Below are 20262 nucleotides of genomic sequence, written 5' to 3' on the forward strand. Positions count from 1 at the left end.
GAGTTTCTGGAAACTAGAGTATACAGGGGAGAAATCACTTCTCTGATGATTTTTAAGAAATGAGTAACCTCTTATAACTAAGTTAATGTCTGCCTTCTAGAATAAACAGAAGGTTGTAGGCAAACATTATGAAATTGTACTTTTAATTTTTAAGCCATAAGAGCAGACAAGCCTTGTTTAAAAAAAAAATAGGATTAACACATATATAAGTAACTGAAAAGTCATCCTAAAGATAGATAATGATAGCTACACTGATAATATAGCTACCAACTTCATGCTGGCCATCCCTACCAGCTCCCTAACTCCTCCTCTCCCTGATGTGTGTGCTCTTTGTCCTGAGTCTTCCACTGAGGTCTGAGCCAGCACAGACAGCTGGGTGGGTAGGCCCTTTGCTGGATTTCTGAGTCAATCTCTGATTAAGAAAGCAATGATTGCACCGGGTACAGTGGCACATGCCTATAGTCCCAGCTATTCAGAAGACTGAGTCAGAAGGATTGCTTTAAGCATAGGACTTCAAGGCCAGCATGAACAACATAGCAAGAGCCCTTCTCAAAAATAAATAAATAAATAAATCAGTAAATAAAAGTTTAAAAAGCAGTTATCATCGGGCTCACAGCATGCCTTATGCTCGTACCCTCTCATGGAATAGCAGGAGCAAAGGTGCCCCACCGGGCTTTAGCTCCTAATCAATTTTCATGTAGCATCAGTAGCTAGATGCTTATAATCAATAGAGGATCAACTCTATTCCACAATACTGTAATCTGCTAAGGCCAGGTACCTATGGTATTCATCTTTTGTTCAAAAATCTCACTTGCTAGATGGTTCCTAAGTGTCTAAAATGTGCTTCAGAAATGAATAGATATAACTGCTGAATCCCAAAAGCTTGAAAAGAAAAGTAGGAGCCTCATAAAGAGGAGAGGAAGAAACTAAAAGGAAAATGTGAAAAACCAGGACAAAGCAGTGTGAATAGAGTTTGAGCAACAAAGTGGAGATGCACATGCCCCTCCCACATGATTATGTTATAGTAGGTTCTGCTATCCCAAGCCTCCTTGTTAGAGTCTTCCAAATTTATCAAAGCAAGCAGCATTGCAAATCTATCATTCCTACAACAAGGGGAAAAGATAGAACCATTTGGAAGGTCCAAAGGCATTTTAAATCTATTTAGAGTTATCTGCAGAAACTGTACACATTTTTAAAATTTAACATAATTATTTTTTCCTGTTTTATGTACAAAATACAACTAAGTTAGAGAAAAGAGAAATAGTATGAATAGAATGTTAAATTTTAGAAAAGTCAACCCTTTTTTCTTGAATTAGAATTTAAGTCAACAAAAGTTAAATTGTGTAATATACAAACAGAAATATTTTGTCAAAATGTAGATAAAAGCTAAAAATTATCAAATTGTATTAAAGTTAAAATAGCATAAATAGAAGTTGTAACTTCATTACATATATATAAATATCATATTCATAGGACACTATGGGCAGGAAATCATGTATTATTTTTAGTTTATTATTTAAGGAAGAGAAAAGTGATAAGAATGGACCGATTAAAATCTGTGACCTAGGACATAGCTGCCTTATCTCTCATTTATTATATATTCACATCATGGGTGTAAACCATTCAAAAAATAAATTTTTGCTCACTATATTTCAAAGGAAGTCACAATGGTCAACCACCAAAACTAAGCATTTTGATGCCATAAAAAAATTTTTTTAAACACTAGAAATATTTTTTCTCCAGATTAAACTTTTCCCCCTATGAACAAATTTACTAAAAAATGATACATATCAAAGACTGGTCATCATTCTTTCCCAGACCATAAATAAGCAGAAGATAAAATCACATACACTATACTTTAGAATATTTTTATGTTAACTGAAAAGTAGTCTCCTTGAGATTTTTTAAATATTTTTTAGTTGTAGTTGGACACAATACCTTTACTTTATTTATTTTTATGTGGTGCTGAGGATCGAACCCAGGGCCTCACACGTGCCAAGTGAGTGCTCTACCGCTAAGCCACAACCCCAACCCTCCTTGAGATTTTTTTAAACTGTACTTTATATGACTAAGTTTAAGGTCCAAATTGCATTTGTTTTAACTTTACCTACACTGCGTTTCTATAGAAAATCTATTCTGTATTCTTTCAAGACTAATGTCCTAATTCAGAATGATGGGAACGGGAAAGAAGGAAGAGGGAAGAAAAAAGTTTTGTTTAAAAAAAAAAATTAAAATGCATTAAATATGTTTTTTTAAAAAAGCAAATTTTAAAGCACAATATCTTTGAATGTAGTTAAATAATTTCTGCACCACCATCTTAAAAGTGAAATTTCTTCAACTTACAATTTAAATTACAAAGCCTGAATACTGATTATATTTTTCTATATCTATAAACATCTATCTGAACATCTATATACATTTTTTTTCCTAATTCAAGTAAAAATAAGACCAATTTATAATCAAAAATATAACAACACTGGGTGAGGGAATAAAATGAAAAATGGAAGCTCTTTTCATGTAAATTTACCATGGTTGGTTAGTTAAAACAATAGTGGACACATTCCCAATACCAAGATGGATATGAAAAAAATAAGTAGCATAATATCAAAATTTGTAGCTTACTTTGTGCCTTTTCACAGAAGTTTATCTGAAAGCCTAAAGTAAAAGAGATAAGTTCCAGTTCATTTACTGTAAATCAAACAAACCAAAATTAGAAAATGACACTGTATTTCTATGTTACATTTTGAATAAAACTAATTCAAGAAAAGTTCAAATCACATTACCCCCACATTACAGAGACAATGATAACACTGGGGCTCTTTTGAATAGATGTATCATATGGCTCTGAAATCAAGTTTAAATTGTGTCACAATGTCTAATCTTTATCTTCATATCTATTCAATAAAAAGAGCAATCTATTAGCCCTTTGAAGTTTCAGATAATTCCATAAATTTCTGCAATATTTTCATCCTATGAACTCAATTACATTGTTATTTTACTAACTCAAATTATTAATTTAGAAGCACCCATGATAAATCACCACTCATGGTTCAAGTTTTAGTAATTTATAAACTATAAAATTTTTAACACAGATAAAGTAACATTTATTTCCAATCAATCAGCTGACTTCAAATGATAAAACAAAAAACTACTGAAGAGAAGCTAAAATTATCTACAGAAGAAAAAAAAAAAAAAACTTTGCCTGATAATAAGGCAAAGTAAGTTACAGGGGTTTAAACAAATATATATATGAATTTCCACTTAGAAACATGCACACATTTTCCAACAGGACCTGGTTATAACATACATACACTAAATATAAATTTAATTTTTATAAAATGGACCCAGTACAATAAGCCATTTAAAACAGAAATCTTTACAAAATATTGTTTTATTCCCCTTGTTTATTGAAATGCGGTTTCTTTTGTCATCTACTTATGCTTGTGTTTATTACTGACTTCAAGGAACAAAATGAGGAAAATCATTTAGTCTGTGTTTACACAAATTCAATGAAAACACATAGGAAAAAGAACCAAGACTGAAGGAAGGATATTTTTTAAGTAGTCCTTCCCATCCAATTACCAAAATTCTTAGGATTCTCAGAAGAGCCAGCTACCAATGATGATGTACAAAACTGGAAAAAGCTATCATTGATGATGTACAAAACTGAAAAAATGCGAATATAGCCAAGGTTCCTTTGATACACCACAAAAATAACCCACTGCTGAGTACCTAATCATACAAATGACAAAGCAGGAGGAAATGGGAATGGAAAGACTTCATGGGAAAGAAGTCCTGCTGGCAAACCTGAAAGGTAGTACACTTGCCCATCTCTCTACCCTAAGGTCAATATGCTTCCACACAGAACATGCTGCAGAAAAATTCAGGAAGAAAAATAAGAAACCCAGGGGTCTTTACACTAGTCAACCAGCCTCCCAAAATGAGCAAGGTACAAGTCAGAAGGAAAGGGTTCTCTGGAAGCAACAGTGGGAGAGAGAGCAAAGGAGATTCTCCACTAATCTCAGAAACAAGACACTCTCCCCATTCCATTAGAAGAAAGGAAAAACTCACCTCCCACAACAGGAAGACACTAGGGAAACACTGAAACAATCTTAAGGCAACAGTTAATCTCCTCTTTGTAACCCTAAATATGGTGAAGAGTTGCTACTAAGAAGAAAAAAGAAATGGTAAGAAGAGAAATGAATAAAATAGCAATATAATTGGCAAATAGAGCAAGAAAAATAAACTTGAAAGGTATATGAAAAAGCAGGAGTTGGAACAAAATGTAAAGTTGTGCAAAGAAAAAGTTACAGAATAAAATATAACAAATACAAAACAGTCTGGGATTGTGGCTCCGTGGTAAATCTGCTTGCCTAGCAGGTATTAGGGCCTGGGTTCCATCCCCAGCACTGTAAAATTAGATAGAGACAGAAGAAGTTTTCTTATATGTGACTGAAAATGATAGATGTCACCAATTATTACTCTTAACACATGAGAAGCTAAGCCCAATATATACTAAAAACCTGAAGTTCTGTCATCAGTACAAAATCAATCCAAATAGCTAAAGGGGAAGGTGGATTGAAATTCTTAATGCATAACTGTTAACTCACTCTTTTTTACCTGATTATGGATGAAGTTACCTACTTCATCCATAATCAGGTAAATCCACTTTGAGTGGATTCTGAGGTTTCATACAGTCACCTCTCTGCATTATTCCTCACTCAGAAAAGACTTGATAAGCAGCAAAACAAGAGCTAATTAACCATGATGGTTCACCATTTCTTTGGTAATTCCATGACTTTTTAAAATGCACATCAATTAAATAAGGTAGAAAGAGCTATTTTAGGCAGATCATTTTATACTGCTAAAAGATTGATTGATTTATCTGAAGAAGTCAGAAAGTGCTTTCAGCACAAATTTGAGAAAGTGCCAAATAGCTTTACTAGAGCGTGTGAAACATAGTGGAAAGAAAATGGTGAGGAAACATTCCAATATCCTCAACTTTACAAAATGCAAGTTTGTGGCTATGCTACAATGACCGCTCACATTCATTCACATGGTTTCAATTTTTAGCTTTCCCTTATCTCCTAAATTCTCTCTTCCCATTCTACATCTCTGGGAGTGCTAGATACCAGTTTAATCTTGTTGATAATGACTAATTAATTTTCAAAGTTTTGTGTATCTCACACTGGCAAGTTGTCTGTACAGTGGGACTTAATTATTTTCCACTTCAATTTCAATGAGCTTTGTTCATTTTTTCTGGCGCCAGTCAAGTTTAAGTAAATCCTAGATCATTCCAAGAATAAATACCAAGACATATAGGACAAAATGCTAGTAAGCCGAAGAAAGAAATAAAGTTATAACTATGGAAGTTTCTCCTCCTTTTTCTCTCCAGGTCTCTCACACCCTCTTTCTTGTCCTCCTCACACTTTTCCTTCATTCTCACTCCTCTTACCGCAATTCTGAGTTCCCTTAACTGGCAACAATCTGAAACTTATAATTTACTGTATTTATCAAATAAATTAAGATAGTCCATAGTAGTTTAAAAGGCTAACAGCTCAGTGCATAGCTGGGTACCTGGCGCAAGCCTGTAATCTCAGCAACTCGGGAGGCTAACGGAGGAGGATCATAAGTTCAAGGCCAGCCACAACAACTTAGCTAGACCTTCTCTCAAAATACAATAAAAATGACTAGGGGTGTAGCCCAGTTATGGTACAGCACCCCAGGGTTCAGTCCCAGTACTGAAAAAATAAAATTATAAAAGATTTAAGGGTGTATATAAATATAAGGCAAACAGTGTTAGAAAACAAAATGAAAAGTGTCAGACCAGAATTCTGTTTTCCAACTGAGTTACTTAAAAGTCATTTCACTGGAAACTAAATTTCATTTCATTTGAGCCGTAGTTTTTCTCATTTATACATAAAATTACTCTCAGACAATCTTAGAATTTGAAAACTGCGTGTCTAAATCTTGCTTTTGTAATGGCCCTTTTGGGATTATGCAGTTATCTCTATTCCCCTTCCTCTATGGTGGTAGTATGACCTAGTTTGGGACAGAGCATTAAGTGGTTTCCCACCATCTCCATGGTTCCTTCTGATTCCCTGGACATTCTGGATTTTTATGCTAAAACTGCACTATAAACTACACTATGAACCTACACTAACATAAAAGAAAGCAGCTGCCTTACTGGGACATGCCCTTAGATTATGCTACATAATATTCCTTCTGTCATAATGTAAATAGTGGTTTGCCACCTTCCAACTTCAACTTCAAAATTCTGACAGGTACCTTTCACGGCAGCTACCCATAGCATAGCACTACAGCCCTAATATCTAGCGAGTTATGTAAAATTGTCCTATATTTGTATTTTCACTGTACTTAAAGTGAGTTCCACAGGTTTATTTCCTGATGGTTTTTTGCTTTTTGATTTCCTTGCTTCAACTTTCTAAACCTTTATCAAAAAGCAGCCTGCCCAATATAGTGATTTCGGGTTGTTCACCAATCAGAGCCAGTTGTTATTTTACAAAATACTAATCAAATCCTTTCCACATTTTTTAAACTCAGGATTTTATTGTCCTTATATGCCAGCTCTTCTTCTCCCTGTGGGAAATGACTACCTTATTTATTCTACCTAAACAACACCATATTGTCATCTCACCCGTTTCACGACCCTAGGGATGGTCACCCCACTCTAGGTCTGTGATATTATGATAACATATTTATTAGTTTTCATTACATGATTTCTTGCTCTAAACTAACCTCCCAAAGCAGGTCATAGTAGTAAATTCTTTTCCCCAAGGGAACTCTTAGAAACTCTAATCAGCCCTCACCTTTCTGTCCTGGATCTAGCCATAAAGAAATGCTCTGACCTGGGTTACGGGTGTAGTACAACAGTAGAGCACCCAGGCATGTCTGAAGCCCTGGGTTCAATTGCTGGAAGGTAGAAATTAAATCTCTGACCTACTCTTAACCTACTACATTAGGTCATAAGACCCTCCTTATTCCAGAGGGGTCCTGCCCCATAATCTGGAGGGAGGAATGTTGCAGGAAAAGGCCAAGATGAATGCTAAAGCAACAAGCATTGCTAGGTTTCCCCATCCAATCTATTAGCACTGATGCTAATGAAACCTCCATAAAAACACAAAATGACAGATTTCAGGAGTTTCTCGAGAGCCGAAACATAAAGGTTCCTGGAGAGTGACCTGTAAGCTCTAAGTTCCTTCCTTCATGCCCTACCCTATGCATCTCTTCATATCCTTTTAAACATGTTTCCCTAAATTCTCTTCAGATGCTCAAAAAAATTAATTAACAAGAGGAAGGGTTTGTGAGAACTCCCAATTTTATAGCCAGTGGGTCAGAACCACAAAAAAACCACCTGGGCTTTTGACTAGCATCTAAGAGGAAGTGGGGAAGTCTTCAACCTATGGTCTGACATTATCTCCAAGTAGAGCTTCCAGTATTTAACTGGAGGACACCCAACTAGTATCTGCTGCTGCAGAATTACTTGCTTACTGGTGGGGAGAAGTCCCAGTATCTTTTGAGGTCACAGAATTCTTCTATATTGATTGCTATGATATGAGAACAGAGGAAAAAAGATGCTTTATTTGACAGAAGACCTCAACCATAACTCCTCCTAGGCACAGCCTGGTGTCTTAAGGATGCTAACAAAATGAAAAAGTCAATACTTCTCTGTGACAGGAACCTAACCCAGATCCCAAGGAAACTGCCAAAAACATCAGAGGAGTCACACAGTGTCACTTATTTTTTAGCCAAGACAACAATAAACAGACACAGACATGTCAGATATACATACTTATTAGAGAAAAAAATACACACAGAGAGAGAAATATGTCTGGCAACACTTGGTTCTTCTTCTTTTTTTTTTTTTTTTTTAATTCTGTTTTGAGTGATTTTGAGTAAGATGAAACACAATAAAGCTTGAAAAAGCTCCTGCAGTATCTACTTAAGTCCTCTTTCCCATGGTGGGGAAAGATGTGTTGTTGTTAAGAATCAAGCTGTGTATGATGTAATTGTTTTCTTCTTTCAAAGCCCATCTTGAGTGGTGTTCACTACTGACCAATGCTCCCTTTCACTGTGTAGCTAGTTAGGCCAATCTTATGACTCCTTGCCCTTCAATCCTTTCTGCAAATTGTGAGCATCAAATCAGGTAATGACAGAAAAAGAGCTATGTCCATTGTTAGTTTCACATTTAAAAAAAAAAAAAAAAACTCTGAATTAAACTCTCAGTCTTGCTAAGAGTGTGAAGAGACACCCAAGGACTTTCTAGAGCTAGACATGACCATTAACAGAGACAGTGATCTACCCAGATAACAAATTTAGTCAGAACAACAATATATGCTATTAACCTTTATGCTAAATGGGTTCCTCTTATATATTATACAGTGTTAAGAGGATTTTATTACCTACTCTGACATCCTGGACTAAGGCCTAAATCAAGACTTCTATTTACTTGTAGATTCTCAATTAAAATGTCTCTAAATTCAAAAGGTCACTATAAACATTCCAGCAAGTTTAGAACTCTAATATAAAGGAGCATCAAGAAGTACCAAGGCTTCAAAATCAACCCAAATGGTGCCTGCTTCCTTAAAGATTCTCTCCCTGACAGAAGCCTAAAATAATCTCTCTCATCTCTTCCTGTATATGTACCACTGTGGCAAAGATTCTTTCTTCAGACTTGACTGGCTTAAATGATTTAGAGTTCACTGTGTATGAACCTACAAACAGTAGGAAGAACAAAGGTACCCGTCATTCAGGCAAGTTAAAACCCACCTCTACTAGAGCACATTATTTAATGTAAGCATTGATTGCCTAACCTATGAAAGGGACTACTTTACTAACCTATGTCCAACTACTCTTAAAGTGTGGTTGTGAAAATCAAATCAAGTAAGGTCAGAAAAAAAGATCTATGGCAATTGTTAGTTTCTTTTTCTGTTTTTTTTTTTTTACTCTGAATTAAAGTTTCCCAGGTTGTATAATGTAAGCCATCTCCCAGAAATTACAAAGAAGACTGATCTGGATAATATAGGATGGAGTTGATTATTATATTCAGACTCCTTAAAATAAGGAAAGCCCTCTGGACCCAAATCAATCTAGCTCTCAATTTTGGAAGAAATCGAGTGAAAGAAATGTAGTATAAAAGAGAATGACTCAAAAAACAGGTTAATATCCCTTCTTAAACAAATTTCAGCATGCATTCACTCTGATATGATACATTATAGAAAAATGTAAGGGAATATGTATTCTAAGAATAAGTTGTTTTTCTTACCTGCTCTCATTAAAATTAAAACAGTCTCATTTTAAGGGAATATAAGAGAAATCCAATATGTGCTTTGAAAAAGGACTAACTTGCTAACCTGAACTTGTAGCAGGTTATGCTAAATAGCAAAAAAAAAAAAAAAAAAAGGATGCAATTTCAGGATTTGAAAACTCGTCACTGCACAATTCAGTTCTTTGACCACAGAAAGTGTAAAAGTAGATAAACATACCCAAAGAGATACGGTGTCATACACACGTACTTTTCTTTTTGGAGACAGGGTCTCATTATGTTGCCCAGGCTGGCCTTAAACTCAAGATCATCCCATCTCAACCTCCCTAGTAGCTGGGACTATAAGCCCATGCCACCATGCCCAGCTTATATTTTGTATATTACGGGGAGAAAACATATATTGATTTTAAATACTCAATTTTTCTTAACAGATACACTTCAATATAGTTTTATGTGTGTGTTATTTAAGTAGAATCAAGTTATTATGCTTTTACTTAGGCTGATATACATAAAACAATCAGCTGAGGGTAAATAGGTAAGGACTGGACAAAAAGCTTTCAGTTATATACTCAAGTTTAAGACCTGAGAAGAAAAAATAAGAAGAAAAACTGCCTACTTCAGCACATTAAGGGATTCTGAGGCACGTACAACACATACTTTGTAGCCATTTACTCTAACAAGTACTTTTATAAATGCCTCAGTGTTTTTCAGAATAATTATAGGTGCTAAGTATTGTAATCACTTTAAGAAAACTGACATTTCTCAGTCACCTGAATAAAGTTTAGGAAAAGGCTTTTTTTTTTTCCCTGCTTCAAGCCATATACATATATAACACAAACTTTTTTTTTTTTTTTTGGTACAGGGGATTTAACCTAGGAGCACTTTACCACTAAGCTACATCTCCAGCCCTTTTTCCTTTATTTTTTTTACTTTGGGACAGGGTCTCACTAGGTAACTTAAAGCCTTGCTAAGTTGCTGAGGCTGGCCTTGAACTTGCAATCCTCTGGTCTCAGCATCCCACTCCACTGGGATGACAGGTATGTACCACCACATTCAGCACTTGTATCAAATCTTTATGAAAACTTTGCTTTAACATTTACATTTTATAAATTTATTCTTATATTTACTTTATAATAAATTTTACTTCTTATGTTTAAAAGAACTTTTAAATCCATTACATTTTGAATGGCTGGCGAATAAAGCAGGTAAATACATATCTAATAATGCTTATATGTTTATAACTATTTTATAATTTTCAAAGCAATTTCACATGCATTAATTTAATAATGCAATTCTCAAAACAGTCTATAAGTTAGGTATTATCTCTAGATATGTTAATTTTTCAGTTCAGAAAAGTGAGAGAGGGCTGGGGATGTGGCTCAAGCAGTAGCGCACTCGCCTGGCATGTGTGCGGCCTGGGTTCGATCCTCAGCACCACATACAAACAAAGATGTCGTGTCTGCCGAGAACTAAAAAATAAATATTAAAATTCTCTCTCTCTCTCTCTAAAAAGAAAGGAAGGAAGGAAGGAAGGAAGGAAGGAAGGAAGGAAGGAAGGAAGGAGAGAGAATTTTCCCCAAAGTACAACTTGTACACAGCATGGCAGTTATCTGTGCCTAGGTTTTCTGGGTCCAAATCCAGTGTTCTCCCCATTTCAACATCCTTTTTTTTTTTCTTAAACATTACTACCTGCAAGGTAAAGCTAGCTACTGGTGGAAAAAGGTAGGACCCACTAATAATTAAATTTAAATTTAAATTTAAATCCAGAAGCTGTTAAACTATCAGCTAACTAGAATATGCTATTTTCCAACATGTCAACAATAATATTAATATCATGTTCTATACATGAGCTCTCCTCAACTGAGTTTAACTACCCAGTATAGGAAATCTGCTTCTCTTCACATGCTTCCTACTAAATGGCTAAATTCCCTGGGCTTTTGAATTGCCACAATAGAAAATTCAAGCCCTGTCTAGAAAAGTTCTCAAATGTAACAAGTCTATCCCATGCTTTAAATTTACCAAATTTTTTTGGATTTAAGAATCACACTAGCTAAGCAAGGTGGCACATGCCTATAACCCCAGCAGCTCAGGAGGCTGAGGCAGGAAGATTGCCAAGTTCAAAGCCAGCCTCAGCAACAAAGCAAGACTCTGACTCAAAATACAATATAAAAAGGACTGGGGACGTGGCTCAGTGGTTAAGTGATCCCGTTCAATCCCCAGTAACAAAAAGTAAAAAATAAAAAAGATAAAGAATCATACTATCACAGAGTAATCTAATATTAAAAAAAATCTCCCAATTAAATCTACTTGATGACAAATTGTTAATGAAATGTTAAGAATTAAAGCATAGCTGGGTACAAAGCTGCATATTTGTAATCCAAGAAGGTTGAGGCAAGAGGATCACAAGTTCAAAACCAGTCTGGGAAACTTAGTGAGACTTTGGCTCAAAATAAAAAATAAAAAGGGGTGGGGATGTTAATTCAGTGGCAAAGCAAAATACCCTGATTTCAATCTCTAATACCAATAATAATAAGCATATGTCACAGTAGCTTATTTGAGTATTTTTTTCCACAAATGCAAACTTATCCTAATGCCAAATACATTTTTATTAAACCATTTACCTATTTTGGTAAAACAATCTATATTGTTGTAGTTTTAGTCACCCAAGAATCAAAGTATAAAACTATTAACTTGTAGAGGATGAATGTGTTTGTGAATGGGTATGAGAGGAAAAAAAGAAAAATCAGGATCAATGAAAATACTCAAATGTATGAGTGATAACAAAATCAACAACTACTCTCCATCATAAGGAATAATGGGAAGAATGCTAAAAGGAAAAAAAAAAAAAAAAAAAGCCAGATTACACAAAAAAGTAACCAAATGATGTTATGAAGCCAAACTCACCATAATTTCCCTTCCAGCCATCTACACATTAAAAAAAAAAAAAGCATAGCAAATTTATAACTAGACTTCTAATTCATAACATTACAATCATTTGAGAATCCTCAGAAGATATGGGAAAGACAGAAGATCTAGAGTTTGCAATAGAATAAAGTCTCCTCTAGAATATTCTAAAAAAGAAATTGCTCAATAATGAAATTAACAGATTAAAGAGAAAGGTAGGACCAACTAATAATGAAATTTAAAACACTTCTCAAAGTACCTGTGAGGTAAGAATTATTCTTGCCTTTCCAACTGAGACCCAGGCTTGGAGAGATTTAAGAACCTTGCCTGTACTAACAAAAAGTTTAAATCCTGGCAAGAAGATACAAATCTAGGACTCCAGAGCTCTGATTCTTCAGTACTATGATGTAAAGAATACAATCCCAACTTGGATCTCTCTTGGACTACAAAATGTAAAGCCACAAAAAACTACAGAGATATCCAATACCCACCATGGCATCCATCACACAGAAAAAATGTCCAATATCTGTTAAATGAAATGTATTCCATACAACCCACAACCCTGCTGGCTGGATGGGCATGGTCATGAACTCCCAGAAAGGCAGCTTTGGATAGCAAGTAGAAGAAGGTGGGTCAGAAGGGAACGGCAGTACACCAAAACATCTTTCAAGGACCACTCTGGGAAGTTTGATCTAAAGCCAGAGGAGGAGAAGTCAGGAGCACTGGTGCCTGTAGTCTCAGCTACTTGGGAGGTTGAGGCAGGATGATCAGTTTAGCTCAAGAGTTGGAGGCCAGCCTAGGAAGCATAACAAGACCAGGTCTCAAAAACAGATAAATAAATAAATAAAATAAAGCCAAAGGAGGACAATGGTATATAATGTACGGGAAGCTTGGTTCCAATGTAGAAAAACAAGTAAGACAGATATCTTCATTGGTACCTAAGCTCAAGTTTTATAACTTGGGATTGGGCTAGACAACATTCTGAGAATTTCAAGCAATTCTCATTCTAAGCAATCTAAAGAGGTTCAAGAACAAGCTACAGCTAGCATGTTCATGCACTGATCAAAGATAGACACAACACTATTTAAAGAAAATTCAGGGGCTGGGGATGTTACTCAGCAGTAGAGAACTTGCCTGGTAAGCGTGAGGTCCTCGGTTCAATCCCCCAGAACAAAAAAAAAAAAAAGAAAAAGAAAGAAAGAAATAATAATAATTCAGGAATAATTCAAAGAGAGGTCTGGGGCCTTCCTCACCCTTTTAAAATGGGTTTAGCTTATTAGATAGTTCAGATTACTGGATTATGAAAACGCAGAGGTAAGGGAGGAGAAAGAAGAATATCAGAATAACTCCTAACCACAGGACTTATTTTCAGTTCCTAGAACACTTCAAGTTCTTCCCTGTTTTGGAACCTTCAAACTCATTTGTTCCCTCTGACTAGAACCTCTTCTGTTCTCCCCAGACAGGCCATCTCTTAACATCTTAACAAGCCAACTGCCCTCCTCTATTGTCTTTCATCACAAAACCCAGCTTATTACCCTCATAACACTTTCCTCAATTAGCAATTTTTCTTATTTATCTGTATATTGTCTCCTCTCCTCCATCTTCACAGGAGGGTAAGCACTATGAGATGAGATAGTCAGATTCCTCCTCTCTCTATATTCAGGACTCAGCACTAGAGTACTATGATTAATTCTCAACAGATGCTCAATAAATATTTTTTCGAACAACAAAAATGTATACAGCTTTTTCAAGCCATCAGCCTCCCCAGCCCCCCCCCAAAACACTCAAATTTAAAATATTTTACAAGTCACTCATTTCAGACAAGCCATACAATCCTAAATCATCATTTTGCTGTTTCATTTCCCTCTACCATCAACTACACTGTAAAGCTGTGAGATCAGGAAAACAATCTTGTACTGTCTGCATAACCTGCTATGCAACATAGTGAATATCCAATAACTAATTCAATTTGAATTAATTAGCTTAGGGCCTACACAGAAAGTGTCCTCTGAGTTCTGACATCATCCTGTCTATATATCATTTTTTTTTATGAAATACTATGGGGAGGGATATAAAGATGAAGAAAAATCCTGTCCCTGCTTCCTGAATCACAGCATGCTTTCATAAACACAAAAGATTCAATAAATCTCTGTTGAACGCTAACTAAACACAGTAGCTCTTTAGGAAGAATATGATCTAAAAGTAACCAAGTTCATACTGACTACCAAACATAACCCCACCGATTCTGCTAATAATTCAACATAAGTAGTTCGCTTAAGTTGTCAAAAGATGCCTAAGTCTCTGTTTTAAAAATAGCATTACTACTATTCAAAATTTCCCAGTAAACTTAAGGGTTTAAACTAATGGGCTCAGGCCTGGTATTTTTCATAACACCCCCCCCCCGTCAAGAGTCATACAGAGCAAAAAAGCCTTTCCCAATGGGAAAAGCCATGAATTGGAAGAACTGCCTCAGATGTCCAGATACTATCATTTTGACCTCTGTCTTTCTACTTCCTGTTATCTCTCCATTTAAACCGAATTTAGTCTTCTATTTTTATCTTATTTTCTGCATGCAATGCTAACACAGAAATCTAACCTGGAACAAATGCCCCCCTCCCTCAGACCAATGGCTAGCTACCTACCTTACAGGTGGCACAGGACTGAGCACCCCCCGCCCCGCTCCTCCCAGAGAACAGACACCCTACAAAAGTTTAGAAACGTAGGTTCCAACAGCCCCGTGAACCCCAGAGGTCAGCTAGGTGGTCTGGCTACAGCTGCGCCCTGGCGAGAAGCAAGATGGCCTTGAGCTGGCCCCACTGCGGCGGCGGGTAGCCGCGCTGGGGCGGCGGGGCCGAGGGGCCCCGGGCTCGGACGCCGCCGCCTACCTGCGCGGCCGCAGGGACCCAGAGCCAGGCTCGGCAGCACCTCCCACCCGCCTCAAGTCCTAGCCGGCACGTTCCCGGAAACCGGGGCCAGCGGGCGCCAGGTAAGCGGCCACCGCAATCGGGGCGACCGCGGGGGCGGTCCCGGGCCAGGTGGGCCCCGCCAGCCGGCGGGGAAGTGAAGCAGGGCCGAGCGGCTGAGCGCAGGCAGAGGCCGCGGCCGGGCCTTCGCGGGTCGAAGCCCGGATCCAGGCCCGACCCAAGGCGGCCGACAGAGAGGCGGGAAGCCCCAGAGGAGGCAGCGAAGGAGGCGCGGAAGGCTCGGAAGGCTTCCTCAGCCGGGTCCGGGGGCGTTCGCGGCCACTAAGGCAGGCCGCGACGACGCCGACGGCCGCGCGAGTGGGCCAGGGTCTCAGCGCGGGAGCGTTCCTTACCCTGCATGCTGCTGACGGCCGGGTGGCCTGGCGCCGGGGACCCTACGGGGCCCGGGGTGCCGCTGCCGCTGCCGCCCCCGGAGCCGCCGCCGCCGCTCGGGCTCGGAGCCGCCATTGTTGGGAGTGAGGAGCCGAGCGGCGCCGCGGCGGCTGCAATGCAGCAAGCTCGGCCTCTCGTACCGCCGAGGGCGCGGCGTGCGCCGCCTTGGCCCCGCCCCCAGACACGCCCTGGTCACGCCCCCACGGTCACGCCCCCGCCGGAGTGGGGAGCAGAGTTCCCTGCAGAAGCTGAGGTGCAGGACTTGATAGGTCCCAAGTGCCAGGGGCCTGAAAGACAGGGCAAAGATCCTGAACCCAGGACTGCGGGCCCGCGAAGCCTAAAGTAGTTCGCAGAATCAGACGTGTGTGCGCATTTCGGGGAAAAAGAGTGTTCATAGCCTTCCCACAGAGTTCTGTGACCCCAAAAGTTTAAAAACCGCTATCATGGAATCTCAGAACCCAAAATTAGAATAGCAAAGCTGAAAAGGAATCTCGGAGTTCAGTCTTCTTGTCTAGTCTCGGCTACATCACGTCTAGAGAGTTAATCTAACTGTAGTTTCAGTTTTGTCCTGCCTAATATCCCAGCCTCTTTGCCGGCGGAGGCGAGGATTGATAACCAAACTGCTGAATCAGAGACTACATTTTAATAATTATACCCAGGTAATTTATATACACATTAAATCTTACTAAACATTATCATAAACATCCAAATTCCCTGACCCCTCAAATATACCCCTCAAAACTGAATTCCTATCTCAAATCCTCTATGCCTCATAAGATCAGTCATAATCATTAGCATAAATTATATTAAATGACAGCCCCACCCCACCCCGAATTAAAAAAAAAAAAATTAGGTTTCTTCCAATGCTTTGCACAGAAACTGACTTTAGGAATTCAGCCATCAAAAGCAGAAAAATAGTTCTTTGTGAAGATTGGGATTTGTGGGCCAACCACAATGTAATTGGAATGATAAAGACATGGGTTTCTGGAGAGAGGTGTCTTGCCTATAATATAATGACCAGCTATCCTACATTCCAAGGAGTCTAAATCATGGAACTGAATGTTTCTGCCCTTTGGAAGCATTGTGCAATGTGTACCAGGACCTCCTCAAAACTCCCCCATCCAGACTTTATCCAACACTAGAATCTCCTCAAAGTATGTTGGAAACATGTCCTAAGTCCAAATAGCCCTGCCTTCTTGCTCCAAACCTAACCTCAACTGTGACCTTGATTGCTTGGATCCTAACAGTAGCTATTCATGACTTAGGGAAGTCAACTGGATACAAAATAAAGGCAAATTGAAGATGAGAATGGTTAAGTGTGCTAAATGTAGAGTCCACTCTTCTCCCATGGGCCTGGCTGAAAAATATCTCCAAGTCTGGATTTTTCTAAACTTTTCACCAAATCTCTATCTGAAAATCAATAGCCAACTTATGCTTATTGGTCCTAAGACATAATAAATGTGAATTCCTTGAAGGGGAAATCATATCAGAACCCAAAGGAAAAGTTCCCATCCTGGTTGTTCAGCATAAAATCCAGGCTAAATAATCTATCTACCTCTTCAGCATAATGCTGTTGGAAAAGGAGACAACAAATGACAAACAAAAGGAGAACTGTGATGGATTCCTAACACTGTCTCCTATTAAAGTTCAGGTTAAAAGGCAACTCTTTTTTCTTTTTTACGGGGATTTCTATTTTAGTGCTGGGAGGAGTAAGTATTTAAAAATTGAATGAAATACTTCTTCCAAAACATCAATATAGGGCTGGGTTTGTGACTCAGTGGCAGAATGTTTGCCTAGCATGTGTGAGGCCCTGGGTTTGATCCTCAGCACCAAATATAAATAAATAAATAAAAGTATTGTGTCCACATACAACTAAAAAATATTTTTTTTTAAAAAAAGCATCAATACAACTGGACAATGATTAGAAAAGATAGATGCAGAAATATAAGGAAACTCCTCCCAATACAATAGTTTCCTTTGACTTGACTGCATTGGCACGAACACAAAAGCACCAACAGTGCCACAATTTGCTGGCAATAGTCCCAAATATCATATTCTTTCATCACCAGACTCCAGAGGCAGGATGATCAAGTACCACACAGTTTAATTGAGCAGTCTTTGGATAATTTATTCTAATGCCTGTTTAGACTGTCATCTAAACATCACTGTGGTATATCATCTAATTTCTCATTTTTGTTTCCTTGGGGTCTGCAGGGGTTCTAAAATGTGGCTTGGGGAGTTTTAGTCTTCGCACCCCCATAAGAACCAGACCATCCTACCCCATTGTTTGATATGATAATTGATATAGTCACAGTCTTTAAAGGGCCTATGTAAAATCCTCTTTTTCAATTTAACTATTTATTTTACAGTGCAGGGCCTCAAGCATATTAGTCAAGCCCTCTACCACCAAACCAATTATACATACTTCTTTAATAGAAATTTAAATTTCTGTATTTAATAGTATTCCCTTAAGGCAATACTAGAGATTAGGCAACTATCAGAAAATACACACACATGTATAATGGTTTCTAATATTGTTTTAGATTATGAATAAGTAGTTCAAAAGGAATTTAATCAAATAAGGAACACATTGACCTGATGCAGTTAAATGAACATAAATGAGAAAACATGTTAGTAGCTGGGCATGGTGGCACATGCCTTTTATGACAGCGGCTTGAGAGGCGGAGGCAGGAGAATCCTGAGTTCAAAATCAGCCTCAGAACTTATCAAGGACTTAAGAAACTTAGTGACACCCTGTCTGTAAATAAAATATTTTTAAAAGAGGTGGGGATGTGACTCTGGGTTCAATCCCTGGTACCAAAAAAAAAAAAAAAAAAAAAAAAAAGAAGAAAAAGAAAGAAAGAAAGAAAAAGAAAAATTTAAAGTTAGTGACAAAGAAATCTAAGAGAAAACATCCAATCTAGCAGATTCATTAAGAGAAGTTGAATTAAAAGAGCCATATAGAAGTATTTTCTACTAATACTTAATGCTGGATTTGCAATAAAACTGACAGTCTTTGCATTGCTGATGTTATTATAAACTAGTGAATGAGAACCAGGAATAAGAATCACTGATTAAGCCTGAATTTGGGAAAAACCAAGAAAGGACTTTGATTTGTTTGAATTCATGAAAGCCTTAAAAGTAGGTGATTTAAAATTCTATATTCACATTTCCTTATATATTTGTGTTTTGTGTTTGTTATAAATTGTGTCCCCCTTCCCAAAATCATTTTCTGAACTCCTAACCCCAATACTTTAGAATATGATTATATTAGATAGGGTCTTAGAAGAGGTACTTAAGATGAAATGAGATTGTAGGAGTGGGCCCTAACCCAACCTAACTGGTGTTCTTATAAGGAGATTAGGATACAGACACACACAGAGGGAGATCTGTGTGAAGAAACTAGGGACAGATGGTCACCGACAAGCCAGTAAGAGAGATTGCAGTAGAAACCACCCTACCAACACCTTGATCCCAAACTTTCAGCCTCCAGAGCTATGATCAAATAAATTTGTGTCTAAGCCACACAATTTGCAGTTCTTTGTTATGGAAGCCCTTACAAACAAATACTGCACATAGTTCAAAAGAAAATGAATTATTTAGAATAAGTTTAGTCTTTTTAGCAATAATCATACATCAGAGAGTGGAAGGCAATTAGGCAATATATATCAATAACCAGGAATATCACTGTTACAAGAAATTCTTAAGGAGATCCCTAAATGAGCCTGAAAGCCGAGGCTCTGTTAAGTAATGATTTTTCCTTCCCACTAGAAAGTAATGGAATAACAGATTTATATCATTGCTAAAAGCAAGATATAGCAAAACCGAAATGCCCTGTCCTAAAAGAGGCTGCAGATCAAGAATAATGTTTGCATGCTCCTGCTTAGGGGTCCTTTGTTGAGAATGCTAGTTTGCTTGTTCATTTTGATTCATGTCTCAATGGTTAGATTGGGTATATTTTTCACTTCTCATTCCAACTAAAGCAAAAGCAATTTATAAATAGATTTCACCTTAGGACCCCAAATTTCAGCCTTTGAGTAAGTGATAAGAGTCAGATACCACTCTGTGGATGAAAGAGCCACCAGATGTTTCCCTGTAAGGGCTCAGCAGTTAACTTTGAGCAAAACTCATCTGTCCACACCCAAATCACCAAAGGCTCAGGACCAAGCCATCCAACAACTGAGGTTGCAGCTATAGGCAAAAGGCTATAAGCAATGCAGTGTTCTGAATATCATTTGAACATTGTATTTAAGTGTAAATACAGGGCAGGTGAGAAGGTTGACCCATTTCCTGCCATCAAAAGAACCAGTTCCAACTGGAAACACATAAAAGGAGATATTATTAATTTTTAATACCAATAGTCATACATGCATATAAAGATTTATAGGCATATGTTTATCACAACATTATTTATAAGAATAAAAGAATGGGCTGGGTGTGGTGGTACATACCTGTAATTACAGCTGTTCAAGAGGCTGAGGCAGGAGGATAACAGGTTCAAAGCCAGCCTTAGCAACTTATCAATGCCCTAAGCAATTTAGACTCTGTCTCAAAATCAAAAATCAAAAAGATGTGGGGATGTAGCTCAGCAGTTAAGCATCCTTGGGTTCAAACCCTGGTACCAAAAAAAGAACAAAAGAATGGAAATATCTCACTTTAAGTCACTACCAACAAGTGAAAAGTAACACGGATAGTGTTAGCCTTGTTCTGACCAGA

At 37.7% G+C, this 20262-nt stretch overlaps 1 protein-coding gene across 2 annotated transcripts in view; it reads right to left on the bottom strand.

The window, feature by feature from the left end:
• Map2k4 (mitogen-activated protein kinase kinase 4) overlaps positions 1–15647 on the bottom strand; it is a 124611-nt gene extending 108964 nt beyond the window's left edge. Inside the window, exons 1-2 of one of the 2 annotated variants that reach the window (XM_046420733.2) lie at positions 15507–15647; positions 2623–2655 (exon numbers count right to left, since the gene is read on the bottom strand). In XM_046420733.2, coding sequence (XP_046276689.1) covers positions 2623–2655; positions 15507–15621 — 148 coding nt within the window. In that variant the 5' untranslated portion in view covers positions 15622–15647. The remainder of the gene's footprint in view (positions 1–2622; positions 2656–15506) is intronic. The other variant, XM_046420734.2, reaches the window with a different exon arrangement.
• Between the last annotated feature and the right edge of the window lie 4615 nt (positions 15648–20262).

The sequence above is a fragment of the Marmota monax genome, unplaced genomic scaffold, assembly GCF_021218885.2.
Source record: "Marmota monax isolate L192 unplaced genomic scaffold, Marmota_monax_Labrador192_F-V1.1 WCK01_AAM20220418_F8-fsc00274, whole genome shotgun sequence".
Taxonomy (NCBI): Eukaryota; Metazoa; Chordata; class Mammalia; order Rodentia; family Sciuridae; genus Marmota; species Marmota monax.